The 22,301-nt window shown below is 41.6% G+C and overlaps 1 protein-coding gene across 1 annotated transcript in view; it reads left to right on the top strand.

Annotated features, from left to right (window-relative positions):
* Nucleotides 1–22,301, top strand: part of LOC134539871 (uncharacterized) — a 54,260-nt gene that overhangs the window by 4,757 nt on the left and 27,202 nt on the right. The window contains exon 2 of the mRNA XM_063382216.1: nucleotides 10,375–10,763. Within this exon, the coding sequence (XP_063238286.1) occupies nucleotides 10,375–10,763 (389 nt within the window). The remainder of the gene's footprint in view (nucleotides 1–10,374; nucleotides 10,764–22,301) is intronic.

Raw genomic sequence — 22,301 nt, 5'->3', positions numbered from 1 at the left:
CAACTGGAAACCTAGGGCGTATCCAGCTCCAAACTGAAGATGTTCCCGGCTCTAGGCTCTGGCTGTGGGTTCATCGTCCGTGCCTAAGCAACATCAGCTGGAGTCCTAGGGCGTATCCAGCTCCAAACTGAAGATGTTCCCGGCTCTAGGCTCTGGCTGTGGGTTCATCGTCCGTGCCTCAACAACATCGACTGGAGTCCTAGGGCGTATCCAGCTCCAAACTGAAGATGTTCCCGGCTCTAGGCTCTGGCTGTGGGTTCATCGTCCGTGCCTAAGCAACATCAGCTGGAGTCCTAGGGCGTATCCAGCTCCAAACTGAAGATGTTCCCGGCTCTAGGCTCTGGCTGTGGGTTCATCGTCCGTGCCTCAACAACATCGACTGGAGTCCTAGGGCGTATCCAGCTCGGAACGGAAGATATTCCCGGCTCTAGGCTCTGGCTGTGGGTTCATCGTCCGTGCCTCAACAACATCGACTGGAGTCCTAGGGCGTATCCAGCTCCAAACTGAAGATGTTCCCGGCTCTGGGCTCTGGCTGTGGGTTCATCGTCCGTGCCTCAACAACATCGACTGGAGTCCTAGGGCGTATCCAGCTCCGAACTGAAGATGTTCCCGGCTCTGGGCTATGGCTGTGGGTTCATCGTCCGTGCCTCAACAACATCGACTGGAGTCCTAGGGCGTATCCAGCTCCGAACTGAAGATGTTCCCGGCTCTGGGCTATGGCTGTGGGTTCATCGTCCGTGCCTCAACAACATCGACTGGCGTCCTAGGGCGTATCCAGCTCGGAACGGAAGATATTCCCGGCTCTAGGCTCTGGCTGTGGGTTCATCGTCCGTGCCTCAACAACATCGACTGGAGTCCTAGGGCGTATCCAGCTCCAAACTGAAGATGTTCCCGGCTCTGGGCTCTGGCTGTGGGTTGATCGTCCGTGCCTCAACAACATCGACTGGAGTCCTAGGGCGTATCCAGCTCGGAACGGAAGATATTCCCGGCTCTAGGCTCTGGCTGTGGGTTCATCGTCCGTGCCTCAACAACATCGACTGGAGTCCTAGGGCGTATCCAGCTCCAAACTGAAGATGTTCCCGGCTCTGGGCTCTGGCTGTGGGTTCATCGTCCGTGCCTCAACAACATCGACTGGAGTCCTAGGGCGTATCCAGCCCCGAACTGAAGATGTTCCCGGCTCTGGGCTATGGCTGTGGGTTCATTGTCCGTGCCTCAACAACATCGACTGGAGTCCTAGGGCGTATCCAGCTCCGAACTGAAGATGTTCCCGGCTCTGGGCTATGGATGTAGGTTCATCGTCCGTGCCTCAACAACATCGACTGGAGTCCTAGGGCGTATCCAGCTCCGAACTGAAGATGTTCCCGGCTCTGGGCTATGGCTGTGGGTTCATCGTCCGTGCCTCAACAACATCGACTGGAAACCTAGGGCGTATCCAGCTCGGAACGGAAGATATTCCCGGCTCTAGGCTCTGGCTGTGGGTTCATCGTCCGTGCCTCAACAACATCGACTGGAGTCCTAGGGCGTATCCAGCTCGGAACGGAAGATGTTCTTGGCTCTAGGCTCTGGCTGTGGATTCATCGTTCGTGCCTATGCAACATTGACTGGAAACCTAGGGCGTATCCAGCTCCGAACTGAAGATTTTTCCGGCTCTAGGCTCTACCTGATAACGAGGGGGAGGTTAGGTTCATCGTCCGTGCCTAAGCAACATCAGCTGGAGTCCTAGGGCGTATCCAGCTCCAAACGGAAGATTTTTCCGGCTCTAAACTCTACCTGAAGACGAGAGGGAGGTGGATTCATCGTCCGTGCCTAAGCAACATCAACTGGAAACCTAGGGCGTATCTAACTCCAAATTGAAGATGTTCCCGGCTCTAGGCTCTACCTGATGACGAAGGGGAGGTTAGGTTCATCGTCCGTGCCTAAGCAACATCAACTGGAGTCCTATGGCGTATCCAGCTCAGAACTGAAGATGTTCCCGGCTCTAGGCTCTAACTGATGACGAGGGGGAGGTTAGGTTCATCGTCCGTGCCTAAGCAACATCAACTGAATTCCTAGGGCGTATCCAGCTCCAAACGGAAGATGTTCCCGGCTCTAGGCTCTAACTGGGGGGTTCATCGTCAGTGCCTAAGCAACATCAACTTGAGTCCTAGGGCGAATCCAGCTCCAAACGGAAGATGTTTCCGGCTCTAGGCTCTAGCTGATGACGAGGGGGAGGTTAGGTTCATCGTCCGTGCCTAAGCAACATCAACTGGAGTCCTAGGGCGAATCCAGCTCCAAACGGAAGATGTTCCCGGCTCTAGGCTCTAGCTGATGACGAGAGGAAGGTGGATTCATCGTCCGTGCCTAAGCAACATCAGCTGTAGTCCTAGGGCATATCCAGCTCCAAACGGAAGATGTTCCCGGCTCTAGGCTCTAACTGATGACGAGAGGAATGTGGATTCATCGTCCGTGCTTAAGCAACATCAGCTGTAGTCCTAGGGCATATCCAGCTCCAAACGGAAGATGTTCCCGGCTCTAGGCTCTACCTGATGACGAGAGGAATGTGGATTCATCGCCCGTGCCTAAGCAACATCAGCTGGAGTCCTAGGGCGAATCCAGCGCCAAACGGAAGATGTTCCCGGCTCTAGGCTCTAGCTGATGACGAGAGGAATGTGGATTCATCGCCCGTGCCTAAGCAACATCAGCTGTAGTCCTAGGGCATATCCAGCTCCAAACGGAAGATGTTCCCGGCTCTAGGCTCTAGCTGATGACGAGAGGAATGTGGATTCATCGCCCGTGCCTAAGCAACATCAGCTGGAGTCCTAGGGCATATCCAGCTCCTAATGGAAGATGTTCCCGGCTCTAGGCTCTACCTGATGACGAGAGGAATGTGGATTTATCGTCCGTGCCTAAGCAACATCAGCTGGAGTCCTAGGGCATATCCAGCTCCAAACGGAAGATGTTCCCGGCTCTAGGCTCTAGCTGATGACGAGAGGAATGTGGATTCATCGCCCGTGCCTAAGCAACATCAGCTGGAGTCCTAGGGCATATCCAGCTCCAAATGGAAGATGTTCCCGGCTCTAGGCTCTAGCTGCGGGCGAGTGGGGGTCATGGTCCGTGCCTAAACAACTGGAGCCATTGGGCCCTGGTGAGTTCAAGATAAATTTCATATAGCAATTTGCCGTTCTGCCCTCTGTGCATTAGCTTGTGATCCAGATGCATCGGACGAGGGAACGTGGCACGCTGTTAAAATTGAAAAATCTTCAGACAGTGTTTTCGGACAACACTGCTGGTCAAGACACTCGCGACTTTTTGCTCTAATGTGGCAGGGCCTTAAGTCCGCGGACGAAATAAGTCAGCGCCAGTTTTCGATTCACGGCTTTTTTTTCTTATCCTCTTTTTCCTCTCTCTCTCACTCTCCCCCCCCCCCCCCCCCCCCCTTCTTTTTCCCACCATAAACAACGACCACATTCTTGGCTCACTCGAGCTCCCGTTGCCCACGGTTTCAGCCAACACGTGCGCCGCCCCAACGCGAAGAATCTTGGAAAAAAGGGGGGGGGGGGGGGGATTAGGCCCCCCAGCCATCTACGATTATTCAACCTTTTTTTTTTTACTGTGATTCTAATTTTCAACTCTTTATCCCAAATTTTTGCCATGTCGAGGCATTAATCACACCCCCCAGACCTTCTCTACCTTGTTGCAACCACATGTTTACTAACAGGCTCCAGTCTGTAAGCGCCGCGAGGAAATAGCTTATTATTTCACGCGGGTGACTACAACTGTCGTGATAACCACACCAGTTCGCAAGTGTTGGCTTCAACAAGTAGCCAAACCAAGTCCTATGCCATGTCAAAAAAAATTAGCATGGAAGCTCAATTGTCTCACTTATTTCTTACCAGTATCCCACATTGTCCCCATTACAATACTGGGAGGCTGTAAGGTGCCTAAGGCGCCCCTTGAAATTTATGAATACAACAAAAACTTTATTTTAATATAACATAATTTTTTATTAAAAATTCAATATATTTTTAAATTGTGCATATGACAATAATTTCATATATATATATATATATATATATGAAATGATGAAAAAATTGAAAAAATATATATATAATACGTACATAATGTACATCTTTACTATCTACCAATAATTTTAGCAGCAAGAAATTAAGTGACCACAAAAGAAAAAAACATAATATAAAAATGCAAAAAGGCATCACTAAACAAAAGCAAATATGAAAAAAAAAATACTTCAGGGCATACAAACATATATTATATACATAAAAGCAAAAATACCGAAGGTTTATAAAAAAATATAAATTTTAAATATATAAGCATATTTAAAAAATGACAAAGGTTTTTCGAAATAAATATTATAAAAAGATTCTCAGTGACGCTCACTTAGATTTCCAAAAAGGGAACCATTTTCACCGTTGTTCGTTAAGAGCTAAACTTTCTTGAGATATAAGCCTTTTTAGTAATTATAAGCAGAGTTGGTTGTATGGTGCCTAAGGCACCGTTGACAAATGAAAAATATGACAAAAGTTTTATCTAATAACTAAGGCGCGTTCCACTGTATTTCAATTTTTATGTTTCCATTTCCTATTTTATGCACATCTCTATGGATTAGACAAATACTTTTGCTTGTCTCTATGTATCTCTTCGGCGTTACAGAGTTAGTGATAAGAGTGTGTGTGTATATATTTATTTATTTATGTGTGTGTATATGATTTGCTAGTAGTACACTTGCGGAATTACGATGTCCCTATAAGCGACATAGTCGCGGTTATTAGGCCCCGCGACTTTCATGTCGCTGATCACGGTTTGTCACGGAAATAAAATTTGTCGCTATACCCACCATTAGCTAGAGACATCGAAAAAAAAAAAAGTATCGAAACTTTTTTGGTATCAAGTACTTCTTTTTTTTTCGATACCGATACTTTTGTACCCGATATCTTTTTTTACCTATATGAGTAATTTTCGGCATGTGACGGAATACTGATCCAACAAAAAAAAAGATCGAATTCAACATTCACTGTGTCAGTTGTCACACCCACACACTTTTTTGTTTAATACATTTTATGGTTTTAAACAAAATAACCAATAGAACATTATATCTGTAATTTTACACGCAACTTTCAGTTTGCAAGGAAGAAAAAAAATCTTCCAACTGTAACAGCAGGGATAATTATTTACGGTGAATTGTAAACTGTCATTAACTCTTTCGCTATTAATCGCCATCTCTACAGATTGTGTTTTACTGTGATTATTTATATGCGCAGTTTATACTAGAAAGCTATTCAGGGAACGGTTTACAAAAAATAACTTTACCTACTGGAGGTACTGGGACAAAACAAAGCATAAATACCCGGATAAGAATCCGAACGCAGTATTACCGCGAACACTAATTTTTAAAGAATTTTAAAGGTTTAGTTCAAGGTCAATGTCTACTTTCAAGGTCAAGCTCATCCAGCGTGTCGGCCGTGACGTCACAATCCAAGATGGCGGACACCGACAATCCCAATCCACTCTCCTACTCCTGGCGCCGGACGGACCTTTATTTATCACTGCAGCAGCTAAGGACAGAAACCCGTGAACTTAATTAGAAACAATGTGTGTGTTTGAGCATTGCACCGCCATTGCAATTTAGGAATTTATTATTATTGATCGTGCGTAACGTACGCAAATTATGAACGATGACATACATTTTTTTCCCTCCCGTATCTGGCTTTTACGTAACGTGTATCTTGTTTATTTATGTTTTCCGTGCTGGCTCTGATAACCCGTGCACCAGACGTCGGTTTTTCTGCGACGTTCTAACGTTCTGCTGGGCAGCGAAGAGTTTTATTCTTGCACTTTGTCCCCCTGAAGCGCGCACAAAAAAAGAACTCTTCGAGTTTGGGGAGTTTGGGATGAATTAAAGTACGTATTCTCTCGCTCGTGGTACATCACGCGTTAAGGGGGCCCGCCTCGTCAGAGGTGTACCTGTGTCGGCGAGGCGGGATGATAAGCGCGACGCTCGCTGGTGCTTCTAGCGCAGTGTCGCCTCTGGACTGGCGCGCAGTCTTCTCGTCGTCACAGGATAACTGTGGAATTGAGCGGTGACCGTAACATTATAAGGCGGAGAAATGAAGATTAAGGTGCAATGCAAGTCCCTTAAGTGCTTTCAAGAATCTGTACTGGTTGTTTTACGCCTAAAAATTATTCTGAAAACATGCATTTTTAGCTATTTTAATTCTTCTGAAAATGCAGTTTAAAAACTTAATCCGAAATCAAAAGCACATTTCGGCCCTCGGCGTATTCTTAAATACTTTTCGTAAGCAGACCCCCACTGGGATATCGAGTAGTTTTGAAATCGCGTTGTTCTTCCTGAAGCTCTGCACACCGTGTGTGTGCCCTGGTAGACGGGGGCCTTAACAAGCGCGCATCCTGCTCAAGACAGAGAAGAGCGAGGAGCGAAAGAGTCTTTTTTTTTCTTCGGAATTCAATCTTTTTACAGTGAGAGGGGAGGCTCCATGGTGTCATGCAATAATAAACAATATAAAAAAAAGGAAGAACGTGGTTTACTAAAAAAAAAAAAAATTTCTTCCAGTACTCGCCAGAGGTGTGTAACATTCTCAGTGTATATAAAATCGGTTCTTTGGTGTTTTTTTTTTAATCTAAATCTACTTTTCCCCGTGTATTTTATGTCTGTTTATAGTGTGTTTTTTACCTAATGCATCATATTTGTCCTTTTGTGCTTATCGATTATCACCTCTGCAAGAAGAGACAAATTCGTCTAGAATTGCTGTTTGTTTGCTTCGCAAGGTTTGTGTGTGTTATTCTTCCATTGTATGTGTATGTATATATATATACATTTATTTATTTATTTATTTATTTATTTACCTTAAGGCCTCTGTAACCACAATATTTATTGAATAAATAGCATTTTTGAAAACCAAAAAAAAAAAAACCAACCGCGGCAACGGAACAAATGCAGGTGTCATATTGTACGAACTCACAGAATTGCTGTGAGCAAGAAAATAAATGTTTTTCCGACTTGGCTGGAGGAGGAATAGCGAAAAGATACTTAGATTTTGGTTGTGTTTATTTTTCAGGAGGAGGGGGGGAGGGGCGTTGTTGGGGTTGGAATTGTTTTACTATATAAAAAATATCTTTCCTAGCTGTAATTGTCTACAAACACGCTTTGGACAACCCTGTGAAGCCAGGGACAAACAAGAAGCAGTGTGACCGGATCATGGTCAGCACAGGAAAAAAAAATACAGGTTTATTTTTTTCTCCCCACTTTAGCAGTGACGAACGCAAAGAGTTTTATAATCTTTATAAATAGCAAAGTTAATCCCAAAGAAATTTAAAAATAAATATTCGGTTATGTAGTATACAAACTGAGAAAGCCAGTACGTTGCTGGGATCTTCGTTTATGCGTTTCACTGTTCATTGGCTCCAGTCTGCATAGGCATCAGAAGCTAACGCGCTATTATCTTCTTCCACTACCGCCTAACTTCACCAAAATAGGCCTAAGCTGGGATGTAATTCCAGATCATCCCTTATAGCAGCGATGTTGTGGGCACATTTCTGTGATGTTGCTGAAACGTTACAAAGTTTCAGCAGGTAACGTTACATTTTAAGAGACGTTATCGGAAACGTTCCTAGCGAGTTAGCGTATCGGTAAGACGTTGGCCTTCGCAGAAGGGAGGACCCGAGTTCGTATCCCGGTACGGCCATCTTGATTTCGGTTTTATGTTCGAAATGCTCCCAACCCTTACCAACCTTAATGAGGCGAATACCACCGAGTAAATGCGTTCTTTCAAATCCCAGTTCAATTGCATTCGTTCGTTTTTATCCAACGATGAAGTTGGAAAAAATTTAGCCTAGCCTGAATCGACTTTAATTGTTTATTAATTATTTTTAATTGCTATCGTCACTATAGCAGGCTGAGCTGGCATGCAAACTGTTGATTACTCAGTGAATTTTAATAAAATCAATGGTGACATACTTTTTCGAGCTATCAGCATTTTTTAAAAAGTTTTAAAATTCCCATCATGCCAAATTATTAAATATATGACTACAAATTTCCTAATTTTCGCTACACAATTTTAAACAACCCTGCTGTTGATAGCACAATTAAAAATAAAAATTTAAAAAAATGTTATACATTCGAAGAAAAAAGTTACTTGCAAGGCTTGTGCGTACAATATTTAATCTCTCAATTTTGACTATTCATATTCTAAAAAAAAGGACCATGCTAACTTAATTTATTTTAAAATATGGCTCATTTAAGCTAGATTAAATATATATTAGTTTGTAAAATGTTCAAATTTTAAAATAATTGATTTTATTTCGAGTTGTAATGAAGGATTCCGTTATAAAAAAAATTATAATATGGAAGTGGTATCCAAAGAATTTAGTGCAGAGTAAAGATTTTAAATCTTAAAAAAAAAATTGCTTATAACTCAAAAACTCGAAAAAATACAACATGTACTTAATTATTTTCCTCTGAAACGTCATTAACTCGTCCACCCAATTGTTGTTCTCGGCTTGAAAATGAGTTCTGGAACATACGGTATATAGATTCGCAAAAAAAAAAAAAACATACCGCTGATGGCCTGGGCACCTCTCAGTGAACCGTAAAGAACCCCCCCCCCCCCCCCTTCTCACCATCAATTTCTCTTCGCTGAGTTTATAACTGATTCCCGTTGAACCGTGGCGGCCTCTCGTTTAACGAGTTCCCCCGGCCAGACGCGGCTATCTGCTGGCGAGTCGTCGCCGCCGACCCTCGAATGCGGTCTTAGGACCAACTGATAGCGGTCCCCCCCCCCCCCCCCACCTCCTGGCTAGCATGCAGTGCTTCGACCCCCGTGGCTTCGCTGGCTTTATCTTCCACGACCAGTTCTGTGACTGCTGGCGGCCTTGAATCTCGGACGTAGTGGGAGCTCAAGCCGTAGCTTGTCACACTCATTGGTGGAGACCTGCAAAATTCGCGGTTTCGATTGGCCTTCAGGATAGACTGCACATACCCCTGTACACTCGGGCAAATAACGCAAGTTCATTGGCTGCCGACTTGTAAGTCGTCTCAGCTGGTTTGTCCGTGATACGATCATTCTTTGGTTTGAGGTTTTATAACTGGTTGAGATTCGTCCAGATGAACAGTAAGCCAATATCAAAATTATCTAAGAGGTATATGTGTTTGAATTCTAGCCTATCACCGAACGAATCCGCGAATTTTGCAGGTCTCTACTCATTGGGGGAAAAAATGGGGTGTTTTGTCTGTAAAGTCGTTTTACGGACGATAATTTTACGTGATAACGTCATAAGAAAACATTGATGAAAAATTTCCATCCTTTTTTAATTTTCAAATATCATTTACAGTTTTTTTGCAAAAATAATTTGAATAATTTGTTTAAATGTAATCACGAACAATTAGTTCAAAACTACGCCTTAACCTGTTTGATATTGTGGAAGATTTTCTCGCACGGTGGTTGGCCGGTTCTTGCACGGTCGGCTCAGGTGGAACGTGACAATGAGTCATACTTTTTTTTCGTGCGTGCAGCCGGCGTTCATCGATTTATAAGACGTTATCACGTCAAAAACATAAAGACCGTAATGACGAAGATGAATGCGAAAACAAGCGTGGAAAAAAATTGAAAAAAAATTGCGCTTTCATCTACTTTTGGATGTTCTCCAAACCTTTAGTGCATACTCGGAGAATTGTAGAACTGTTCTTTGGATTCAGACTCGTGAGACGTCACAACTTGGTACTCTCTGATTTGATACTTCCTTGGTCATAACAAAAAAAACTCAAACGTCACAACACAGTACAAATTATTTCACTGGTATTTTGGAATATTTTTTTTTCTTTCATAGAAAATTCATTGTTTGATCACAAAGTTTTTGTTATGTCCAGAATAATTCTTTCGACGTACTAAATTAAAAAAAAAAAAACAGCAAGCATCATGCACATCATGCTAGAAATTGCAGTAAATTTACGGACTTTTCAACTAAACGTTCTTGTTGACTTTATGATATCTTCGTATGAACAACGCCGTGCTTTGACGTCCACGTTGTATTATTTCATTCCAAAAAAAAAAAAAGTAAACACACGAGTGGACAGATTAAAATAGTGTTCTTGCTGTGGACTTAACCAGTTTTTATTTTAATGTTTTGCTGATATATACCGAGAGAGTTATTTTTTTTTTTTTTGTGGATTAATATCCGAAGTAAGTGAACTTCAGTGTAACGTGAATTCACGAAGAGGTCTCTGGATGAATTGTGACCAGCGTTCTTCGTGAATTTGAGGTGAAAATGGTTTTAAAAATGTGTGCCACAGGATCATTGTCTGCAGGGCCATGCCATCAGGATCACGTACGTGGTAACGGTGGATGTTCTTGTTGTTCCCAGAGGCCGGTCCCTCGGCGTCGCCGCTGTTGCATAGGCCGCGGGTGACGGTGGTCGTGGACCGCTCCCCGGGCCGCTGGCAGCCCTGCCGCTGGGGGGTCAGCGACGACGACGGTAGCCGAGGGTCATCCTCCGCGGCGCGGCCCCAGTTCCGCGTCGCCTACGAGCGCCAGCAGTCGACGGCGTCGGCGCGCGACAACCGCCGGCGATCCTCCTCGCTCAAGGGCCCGCTGAGGGCTCTGCGACTCTGCGTGCTGAGCGTGCTGCTGCCCGGAGCGCTCGTCGCCGTGCCCTTGTACATGCGCTACCACGTGTACGGCGAGACCGCCTATCCGGTGGGCGTGTCCGACATGCGGCTGGTGGACGCGCGGGTGTCCACCACCTGGTGCCAGGTGGGTCCCCGCGCGCCTGAACACCTCTCCGCTCTCTCGTACACTTCCTGACGCCTCGTCATTCCTGTCTCTCCGCTCACACTTCCTTCCTGACGCCTCGTCATTCTTGTCTCTCCACTCACACTTTCTTCCTGACGCCTCGTCATTCTTGTCTCTCCGCTCTCTCACACCCTCCTGACGCCTCGTCATTCCTTTCTCTCCACTCACACTTCCTTCCTGACGGCTCATCATTCTTGTCTCTCCACTCACACTTCCTTCCTGACGCCTCGTCATTCTTGTCTCTCCGCTCTCTCACACCCTCCTGACGCCTCGTCATTCCTTTCTCTCCACTCACACTTCCTTCCTGACGGCTCGTCATTCTTGTCTCTCCACTCACACTTCCTTCCTGACGCCTCGTCATTCTTGTCTCTCCGCTCTCTCACACCCTCCTGACGCCTCGTCATTCCTTTCTCTCCACTCACACTTCCTTCCTGACGGCTCGTCATTCTTGTCTCTCCACTCACACTTCCTTCCTGACGCCTCGTCATTCTTGTCTCTCCGCTCTCTCACACCCTCCTGACGCCTCGTCATTCCTTTCTCTCCACTCACACTTCCTTCCTGACGGCTCGTCATTCTTGTCTCTCCACTCACACTTCCTTCCTGACGCCTCGTCATTCTTGTCTCTCCGCTCTCTCACACCCTCCTGACGCCTCGTCATTCCTTTCTCTCCACTCACACTTCCTTCCTGATGGCTCATCATTCTTGTCTCTCCACTCACACTTCCTTCCTGACGCCTCGTCATTCTTGTCTCTCCGCTCTCTCACACCCTCCTGACGCCTCGTCATTCCTTTCTCTCCACTCACACTTCCTTCCTGACGGCTCGTCATTCTTGTCTCTCCACTCACACTTCCTTCCTGACGCCTCGTCATTCTTGTCTCTCCGCTCTCTCACACCCTCCTGACGCCTCGTCATTCCTTTCTCTCCACTCACACTTCCTTCCTGACGGCTCATCATTCTTGTCTCTCCACTCACACTTCCTTCCTGACGCCTCGTCATTCTTGTCTCTCCGCTCTCTCACACCCTCCTGACGCCTCGTCATTCCTTTCTCTCCACTCACACTTCCTTCCTGACGGCTCGTCATTCTTGTCTCTCCACTCACACTTCCTTCCTGACGCCTCGTCATTCTTGTCTCTCCGCTCTCTCACACCCTCCTGACGCCTCGTCATTCCTTTCTCTCCACTCACACTTCCTTCCTGACGGCTCGTCATTCTTGTCTCTCCACTCACACTTCCTTCCTGACGCCTCGTCATTCTTGTCTCTCCGCTCTCTCACACCCTCCTGACGCCTCGTCATTCTTGTCTCTCCACTCACACTTCCTTCCTGATGCCTCGTCATTCCTGTCTCTCCACTATCTCACATCCTCCTGACGCCACGTCATTCCTGTCTCTCCACTATCTCACATCCTCCTGACGCCATGTCATTCCTGTCTCTCCACTATCTCACATCCTCCTGACGCCACGTCATTCCTGTCTCACCACTATCTCACATCCTCCTGACGCCTCGTCATTCCTGTCTCTCCACTATCTCACATCCTCCTGACGCCACGTCATTCCTGTCTCTCCACTATCTCACATCCTCCTGACGCTACGTCATTCCTGTCTCTCCACTATCTCACATCCTCCTGACGCCTCGTCATTCCTGTCTCTCCACTATCTCACATCCTCCTGACGCCTCGTCATTCCTGTCTCTCCACTATCTCACATCCTCCTGACGCCTCGTCATTCCTGTCTCTCCACTATCTCACATCCTCCTGACGCCTCGTCATTCCTGTCTCTCCACTATCTCACATCCTCCTGACGCCTCGTCATTCCTGTCTCTCCACTATCTCACATCCTCCTGACGCCACGTCATTCCTGTCTCTCCACTATCTCACATCCTCCTGACGTCTCGTCATTCCTGTCTCTCCACTATCTCACATCCTCCTGACGCCTCGTCATTCCTGTCTCTCCACTATCTCACATCCTCCTGACGCCTCGTCATTCCTGTCTCTCCACTATCTCACATCCTCCTGACGCCACGTCATTCCTGTCTCTCCACTATCTCACATCCTCCTGACGCCTCGTCATTCCTGTCTCTCCACTATCTCACATCCTCCTGACATCTCGTCATTCCTGTCTCTCCACTATCTCACATCCTCCTGATGCCACGTCATTCCTGTCTCTCCACTGCCTCACACTTCCTGACACCTCATCATCTTGTTACCCCACTTATTGTTCGATAATAAGGTCACGACCTTTATCGGGTCACCACTACTCCTTGTTTATAACAGGTTCAGGATAGTCAAGTCCACTGTAGTCCATCAATGTGTAAGATATCTATTTGTGCTTCAAATCTACTTTTATTACCCAATGAATCCGGTAAATAGACATGGCTCTACACATAGGGAAATCGTAAAACTAAATGTCATGTTTTTTTTTTTTTACTCTCGCTAACAAGCTAATAATTCGCTGTTGCAAATTTTCTCACTCGGAAACACGACGTTTCGATGTTGATTTGCTGTGTGGACCACGTAAAAATATTTGTACAGCTCATTCCGTTCTCGTGATCGGCTGTTTATCACAGCTCTGTGGCTTGGCAACTCGAGGAAAAAAAACTTTCTTATCTTTATGTCTGCTGTCTGCACCACCTCCCACGCTGATATCGATTGATAAGAACTTTTTTTGGACTAATTAATAGTATTTTTTTTGTGTTATTGTTTCCTCGAGATGACGTATACTCACGTGCATGAAAACTATGATAAAATATGAAATGGAATCGATTTTAAATTACATAACTTTTAGCTTTGAAAATGTAATTTTTTCTAACATGTTATCACTTTTATTGCAAGTAACAGCGATAATTAACGTATGATAATACTAAATTACTTAGACCAATAAAGTTTGTTTTTCCTGCTTAAAGAATATAAGTTTTCTAGAATTAAATATATCTGTATATTATTATTTGAAATGTTTAATATGGTAGACGTCACGATTGAAACAAAGAAAACAAAAAAAAAATATATTTTAATGTTTTTGTGCTTTCTGATTCAAGAAACGTTAGAGTATTTTCAAACAAGCGGAAAGTGTAAATGCACTTAGACCGCCTCTCGTGGATTGCCAATTCCCGTGAGACAAGGTCGCCAAATATTTGTCTTCCAGGATTCGTGTTTGGACGTGAGCGCATGCACGTTTACACAACTTACGTTGCGTGTCCAACAAGACGAGCAAAATTACGTAGCAAGAAGTTTAGATGTATCACACGGGATGTATAACAAAACATCCATCCAAATTTAAGGGTCATCATGGTGCAAACAGGTTTTTTTTTGCAAATGACTTGTGTTGAAGGCATTACCGATATTTACGACGGCAAACATAACTTAACGTTTTAAGATATTTGCAACAAATGGTTTTTAGATGTTTTTTTGGGAAACTAGCGTGTATTATTTTTTTTAATATGGGTCGAATCCATTTTTTTTCTCAAATCATAATCTCGAATTTAATCTTTAATCCGAAATTAGATCTCACGAGTCAGGAATCAAATAATACATGAGCAGAAAAACTTCAACCAAGTTTTGGAGATAAAAAAAATTAATTTGAAAATAAAAAAGCACATATATAAATTTAGGATATAAAACATTCAATTATTTTTTGTCACGGATGTTTCTAATATTGCTATACAAAACATCTGACAGGACTGTAGCTGTTGGCAAACACGTACGTTTCTTTAATAGCTTCTGTAGACCTTGTCACACACATGTGCTAGTGTTTGAATTTCTGAATTTCACTCCCTTGAATATTTTTATTCGAATATTTGTCCTGGAATACAAAATATTTCAAATACTAAAGATTTTATGGTATTTGAGGATTTGGTTTACCCATCTCTAATTTCATTGCAAATTAACTCTCTATTTATCCAGGGCCGGTGCAAGGTAAATTGGCGCCCTAGGCGAAAAAACTAAATGCCCCCCCCCCCCCCCCCAAATCACCGCCGGACACCCCAAAAAAATTTTCCTTGCCTTAAAATACATCATGTAAGCCTAAGATTTTGTCAACAATCAAATGTAAGTAGGCTTGTGTTTTTTTTTTTACTTTTTTACTTATTACAAATCATAAACAGGTCACCGTGGATTTTAAATAATTACTTATATCAATATAAACATTCCAAACTGTTACAAAAATCCATTTTCATCTAGTTTCAATAATCGTTAAACATATTATATCAACTGTTATGTGTCGTGCTGCGCCGCCCCCAGCTACTTGGCGCCCTAGGCGGTTGCCTAGTTCGCCTATATGGTCGCGCCGGCCCTGTATTTATCCCTTGATATTGCTGTAGTTTTTTTTTTTTTACTGCAGACATTGTATCAGCCGCGCATGCCTTTACATGCCAGTTGTATACTTTGTTTCCTCCCGCGGCTGGAGCCGGGAGTGTGGATTGGGATTGTCGGCCGCCATCTGGATTGTGACTGTCATCGCGGCCATCTTTGATTGTGAAGTTGCGATGGCCATCTTGAAATCGAGTGTCCCACTCACAAACGTCTTGACGTCTGCCTTGTACCCTGACTTTTGACCTCGGACTTGACCTTTTACCTTGACCTTTGAACTTGACTTTTGATTTTTTAATTGGCCTGGCCGCCATTTTGTTTTCCACCATTTTGTTTTCAAGAACTTTCCGCCATCTTGGGTTCAGCTATTTCGAATTATGACGTCATGTCCGCCATTGAAAATCCGTAATTATTGTCCACAGTTTATTTTGAATTTATAAAAATATTTGATTATAATGTATTGTTAAAAACACTTATGTCATGTTACTTGAAGACCTCGGTTTGAACCTGGTGAGGTCGTTCGATTAAACGGATCACACCTGCGAAATAAATCCGTTACTTTTCTCGCCGGTGTTTAACGGCAACTGCAATATACCTCGGGCTATTTAAAAACGTTCCAATTCCGCCTACAGTTGCTCGCGTGCCAAATATGTGTGCATCGCAACAAAGACTCGTGAGAGTTCCTGTGCAGCGCCGATGACCTTTAAACACTTTATGCATTCGCCTTACGTCGTCGTAAACATTTCGCTCGTGGAAGCATAGTTCTAGGTGAAATTTTTGTTTGTTTTCCCCTCTATTTATTATTTCTTGAGCAAGAGCGCATTAAAAAAAACTGACACGTTTGAAACTACTTTAAATATGAAACCGAAAAACAAATACGCCTAGTTTTTTTTATTAGTTATAAAGATACTATTTCATAATTCAAAGCAATATGTTTTAAAATTATTCATATTTTCAACGGTATTTGTAAGACTTTCGTTTCGTTTTTGTTACTAAGGTTTTTCTACAGAAAATTAATTTCTTGAGTTCTTGCTTTATTTATACGTCACGGAGTATGGAAAGAATAGAACGCGTTTCGCCATAGTAAAACTTACATTAACTTTTTTTTAAACCAACCTGACCATAGACAACAACAAAATAAAATCTCTTTTGGCACAGCCTACAGACCTGGGTGAATTTTTAAGAACATATTTATTGTGGAATGTTCTGGAAATTTCTTCAAACTTGTGTAACATTATAACTTAATGTACTTAAGATCCTATATGTTCTCCAATATTCCAAATTGATCGATTACACATTTTCTCAAATTCCAAGATGTGAAAAATGTTCGAAGGTTTTTAATTCAGTGCAAATAGCAATAAATAACTTAGAACTGACTTCCTACCATTCCTACTAAGGTAGTTATGATATTTTTACCTTCGAACTCTATATTTAATTAATTGCACTAATAAGTGGTCGTATAAAAATTTGTTTTTGACCAAGGTTTGAGATAATGTTTAGATGGTTTGCATTAATTTTCAACGAATTTGATAGTGTACGTAGTAGCGAAGATTTTTTTTATTTAAACCCGTGTTTTTTTTCAGCCCGTTGCAGTAATAGTTTCATCAAAAACTGTTAGAGTCAAATTTTTTGTAATGTTTAGGATTCTTACAGTTTTATTAATTATATCGGATTGGATAGCATACCTACTAAATAAGTTATAATTTGTTTTGTCCTTCGTCCATTGTTATTTCCATCCCTTGCAAATGGCTGGTCGTATAAAAATTTATTTCGACAAAGGTTTTAGATAATCTTTAGAATATTTAATATAAACAAGAACATACGAAGGTGTATGTGGTACGTAAGTTATAACGTTTTGTTTTATTTCAACCCCCGCTTTTTTCAACCTCTAGCAATAATGTTTAGACTTATCAAATATTGTTTAAGACAAAATTATTAGTTGATAGTCATTAAGTTTGCAAGCAATTTGATCGGATTTTATGGTGTACCTTGTAAGGGATTTAGGAATTTTTTTTGTCCTCCGACCCCTCTTTTTTTTCACCCATGCATTTGGTCAAAAGTTTTTTTGGTATTACTCTAACTAGATATAATAAATTTACATTGCAAAAAAAATGCTATAAGCCTTTGTATGTGTACGAGAGAAAAAAAATTACTTACTATACCACTGATACTACTTTTGAGAACTCTCAGGTTTGAGAAAAGTTATTTGACAGGAACTATAGCGTCGGGGCGTTTGCGTTTGCTTGCGGGATCGCTTAATAACAAGCACCTCCTCTTGTTCGGGAAGAAAGGCGCATTGTTTGCCGCGAGACGCAGCAAGGTCAGATCTGCAGATGCGCAAGATAACACAACGCGTCTCCAGATAACAGGATCCCTGCAGACAGTGCACCGCTTAGAACATGCAGCTTTCTGGTAATAACGCTGCCTGCAGATGCTGAAGGTACACACATTCCCGTGAATTAATAAACGCAAACAAATAAATAAAAGCCAAATGTTAGTCTGCAATTTTCGAATTATTACTTGCTAAATATTTATTTTTAAACATAAAAATCTTTATAACTCCCTTCATATGATAAGTATCCATCAGATTGAATTATTTATTTTAACTCGTAAGAGTAATACCGAACACATTTGTCTAAATAAATTTTTTGTGGACAAAAATAGGGGCTGAAACGCAAAATAAACCGTTCGTAACTCCGTAAGGAAGGACAGTATCCCATTTTTTGAAAATTTTTGTAAATCTTCTACGTATAGGCCTACCAAAATATTTTGTCTGGAACGCCATGTTGATTTTTTTAAACTACATATACTAATATACATTTTCCGTAGTAATTACTCTTAAACGGAAATGATTATATGGAGATAAGTCTTAAGACGTTTCTGATGTAGACCATCTCAAAATTTATTTTGTAAAATGCAGTAAAATATTGTTACTTATGTCTAAAGGAACAAGAGTTAATCATAATTTATCACCCCTGAGTTATTGTTTTTGGACAAATTCCTTATCTTTAGTTTCGACCCACCCGATAATCCAGTGTTCTACGTAATGAAATTCTTACGGTTAACTGCTTGACTATTGTGTTGTGGAGACCAAAATCCTTCTGTCATTGACCATTGTAGCCAGCAAATTAAACGTATGTTAATAATATTTTTATAGTTGATGAGTATTTAAGGCACTGAAATAAATCGTTGAAGCACAGATCAATCACGTAAGTGATAACAAACTCAAAAAAATTCTACCCGAGTATAGGTACTTATTTGTTTTGTTGCTCTAATAAACAAACAAAGATTACAAAGTTAATGTGGCACACACTATTATTGTACACGACAATCTGTGTGAGTAAAGTCTAAAGTAATAATTACGTAGATAAAAGATGTTCGTTGTGCATTCATCAAAAACATAGTACGCTCTACGCTGATCTAGACGCAATCGTTATGTCAGATAAATCTTAACATTGAAACGAGGTATCTGTTTCTTGGTATAGCACCATGGCCAAGTTGACGGCAGATTGGGTCAAATTTTGTACGACACATGTCCAAAAAACTTTAAACGGCTCAAAACTTAACATACGAACTTCAAGAAATCATAAATACAAAACTCAAACAAAAAGTTTATAAATTATTAAACTACAAAATCAAACTGTATTTCCGCAAAATCTAATCACTGAAAATACAATTAAATTTAAACATTATTATTATAATTTAATGGCCTAAAACAGTTAAACGTACTGAGAAGTATGTTTTTATATCTACGAAGTGAAACATATTTAATAATGTCATTTGTGTGTAATAAATAGTTCCTCCGTAAACTGGCTCCGAGTCGTGGATTGGAATTGTCGTCCGCCATATTTGATAGTGAAGTCACGGCCGCCGTCTTGGATTACATTGCCCTTGAACTTGACCTTCAGATTTTGTCAAAATTCACAAAAATTACCTAAATTTGGCCATTATTTTGGAAAATAATTTTACCAAAAATTCTCAAAAAAAAAATATAGAAATTCAAAAAGTTTCATTTTCAAGGGAAAAATTTACGTCAAAAGTTCAAAATTATAAACTCCTCTTAAGTGTTTTTGCCTTCAAAAAGAACTAAATGTCCCCAAAACTGCTTAATTTCACCATCTACCAGCCACCAGTAACACACTGAAGACCTTTGACCTTGACCTGGCCACCATCTTGGATTCTGACGTTGCAGCAGCAGTGTTGAATTTTAGAACCTCCACCATCTTGGATTCAGCCATATTGTTTTTTATAACCTTTCGTCGTTGTGTTGTCCGTCATTTTTAATGTCACGTCCGCCATATTGAAAACCCGTAATAACTATCCAAAAATACAAGAAAAATATTTAAATACAATTTTAATAAAATTTTTGTAAAAATTCGTACCTACGTCACAGACATTGGAGTCCTTGTTTCGATTCCCAGCGAGGTCATTCTATTAAAAATGGCGACAGTTCGTTCCTCCACGGAGGCTACTAGCAGACGGACCCCACACCACTAATGCCAAAGATTATATATATAACAACAACCAGTATGACGCCATATTTGATCGGCCATTTAGATTTCGTCCTCAATAGTTCGCAGCCGCCATATTGGTTTATTTTTGAAGTGAAATTCCAAGGCCAAATTTTAATGCAACGTTTTCGTAACATTGTTGTGAAATGTTTCTGACGCGAAAATGACGAAGAATAGGTACTTGGCCAAAGAGATATACAGAGAGCACTAAGCTATGTACGCTGCTGGGCTTGTTTTCATTCCCATCTTTGTGTGATGATTCGTGTCCCACACAAAAATAATACAATCGAGACAGATATATGAACGAAAGAATAAGACAGAGAGTGTGGCATGCGCTTGTTTCAGAAATATAGGTATCTTATACAGTCAGCTGGGAATGCCTTGAATTTTATATTTTCTACCAGTGTGCTCGCGTTCCTCCATGTTCAACCAGCAGCGTAGAGAGCGCTGCTGAGACAGTCCCTCAATTTCCCGCATAGATAGCGCTACCTGTTATGAATTTCATATTTCGTTAAGAGATTAGGGCGTGTTCCACATGGCAGAATTGTTTGAAGAAACAGTAACACGCACACTTTTTATTTATGTTGTATTTCAACAGTGAGTAATATTTATTTAGAAAATTTTCTCTCTCTCTCTCTCTCTCTCTCTCTCTCTCTTTGCCGTTTACCCTTTACGATATACTTACGATTAGAGGTTTGAATTGCCAAAGAAATTTCACTTCTGGCAGGTGTAGCCTACTGAGTTACAAGCGCTCCTTTTTTTTTACTCGCTAGAGCGCAGTAGAGTCGATTACCAGACCGTCGTAGCATCCGCCATCTTGTCGGCCATCTTGGCCGCCGTATTCGAAAAAGTTCCAAAAATCATTACAAATAATGTACGTAACAAGTTATTGATTCGCTAGATTACCGATCGTGGTTTAATCCTTGACCCGGGTCAAAAAAAATGTTATTTAGGTTCAAAAACATCGATTTATAATTTATTTAAATAAAATCACTTCAATTTAATGTTTTACCATAAAAGTATAGGTATCAGATGCAAGAAATAAAAAAAAATCAAATATTATATCGTAAATTCTACTCTACTACATGAACACTAGTAAAAGTTAGCAATCCAATATACATTTAACTCTGCATTGGCTTGAACTGACTAATTCACCAGGAATACACAATTTAAACAAAACTGAACATCATTTTAAAAAGGCATGGCGCGTTTTTTTTTTTGCTCACAAATAATCATGACCACACAGAGAAAAATAACAGAATTCTTACAAAATTCTGAATTCTGAATTTATATTAAAAAAAATCATATTCACAAACACGAAATATTAGAAGTTTTTTGTGATTTTGGTGAAAGATTGTTTGATCATTTATCTTCAATCAAATGTTGTTTAAAATGGCGTGAACAACCATAGAACGATTCCATATAACAAGTTAAATTCTAAAAATAAATGATTTTTTTTTGTTAAAATAATACTTCCAGTCCTTGTGAACTTGATAATATGCATTTTTAACGAACGGTAAACAAAAATTAAGGGATAATGAACTCCATTAAGTCGATTTATAACTAGGGGCAGGCATTTTTCGCGAATAAAACTGAACGCCTATTAGTCTGGAACACGGTATACCCTCATGAGCGGTTTATTACTTGTGATTGGCGGCCGTCTGCGAGAGAAGTCGTTGCCTTGTTTGACCGAGCCACTCAGGACGAGTTTGCTTCTGCAATGAATTACTGTGATTGGTGTTGTAACAATCGACATGCATGTGAAAGAAACTCACCCAATCATGAAACACAGACGATGATACAGTGATTTAACTTTTAGCTAGTCGTGGAATCTTTTCGCGAAATCTGAAATGACCCTATATTATAACGCATTCATCACTCGGTTTTTGACTATTTATTTACTAGGATCCCAGCTACGCACCGTTAAGTACGATTCGACCGGGGATCGCAGAAGCATCTCAGCTGTTGCTGTGTAGCCAAGCAACAACTTGCTCGCAAACAGTGTTATCAACACTGCCTCCTTATCAGAGCGAGGCCACAGTCGTGGGTCGCATTGATCAAACAATGGCGCCTTTTCTTCCTTCAAGGATTTATGTATATTTTTTTTACACCCTCCAGTTTTTTTTTGCATTTTGCGTACGTTTACGACGTAGAGTCTGCAATTTTTAAAATAACGTCATAAAGAAATCACATTCACAAACACGAAATTTTATTATCTTTGAAAGATTTGTGCAATGGGAGTGCATGACTTGATGTAAGTTTTTGGACATACGCCATTGCTAATGGCTAATGGCAATGACAATGGCGTATGCAGTGGCGTAGCCAGGATTTGTGTATGGGGGGTGTTAAGAAGCATGGCCCCCCCCCCCCCCCGTATTAAAGCGGGGGATCCGGGGGTCCTCCCCCGGGAAATTTGGATTTTAAGATGTAAAATAGTGCTATTTTAGCAGTTTTCGGTAAGTACTTAAATTTAAATATTGTAATGGTGAAAATTTTAATATGAAATTTGTTTGAGTGATGAATAAGAAATTAATTAAAGATTTGGTGCTAAAAGGGGGGGGGGGTGTTTGAACCCCTAAACCCCCCCCCCCTGGCTACGCCCCTGGGCGTATGTCCAAAAACTTACATCAAGTCACGAAATTTTACAAGATTTTGTGATTTTGGTGAAATATTTTTTGACAATTTATC

This window comes from Bacillus rossius, chromosome 16 (assembly GCF_032445375.1).
Source record: "Bacillus rossius redtenbacheri isolate Brsri chromosome 16, Brsri_v3, whole genome shotgun sequence".
In the NCBI taxonomy this organism is placed as follows: domain Eukaryota; kingdom Metazoa; phylum Arthropoda; class Insecta; order Phasmatodea; family Bacillidae; genus Bacillus; species Bacillus rossius.
The sequence above is the reverse complement of the archived record's forward strand: the minus strand, read 5'-3'. Positions and strand labels throughout refer to the sequence as shown.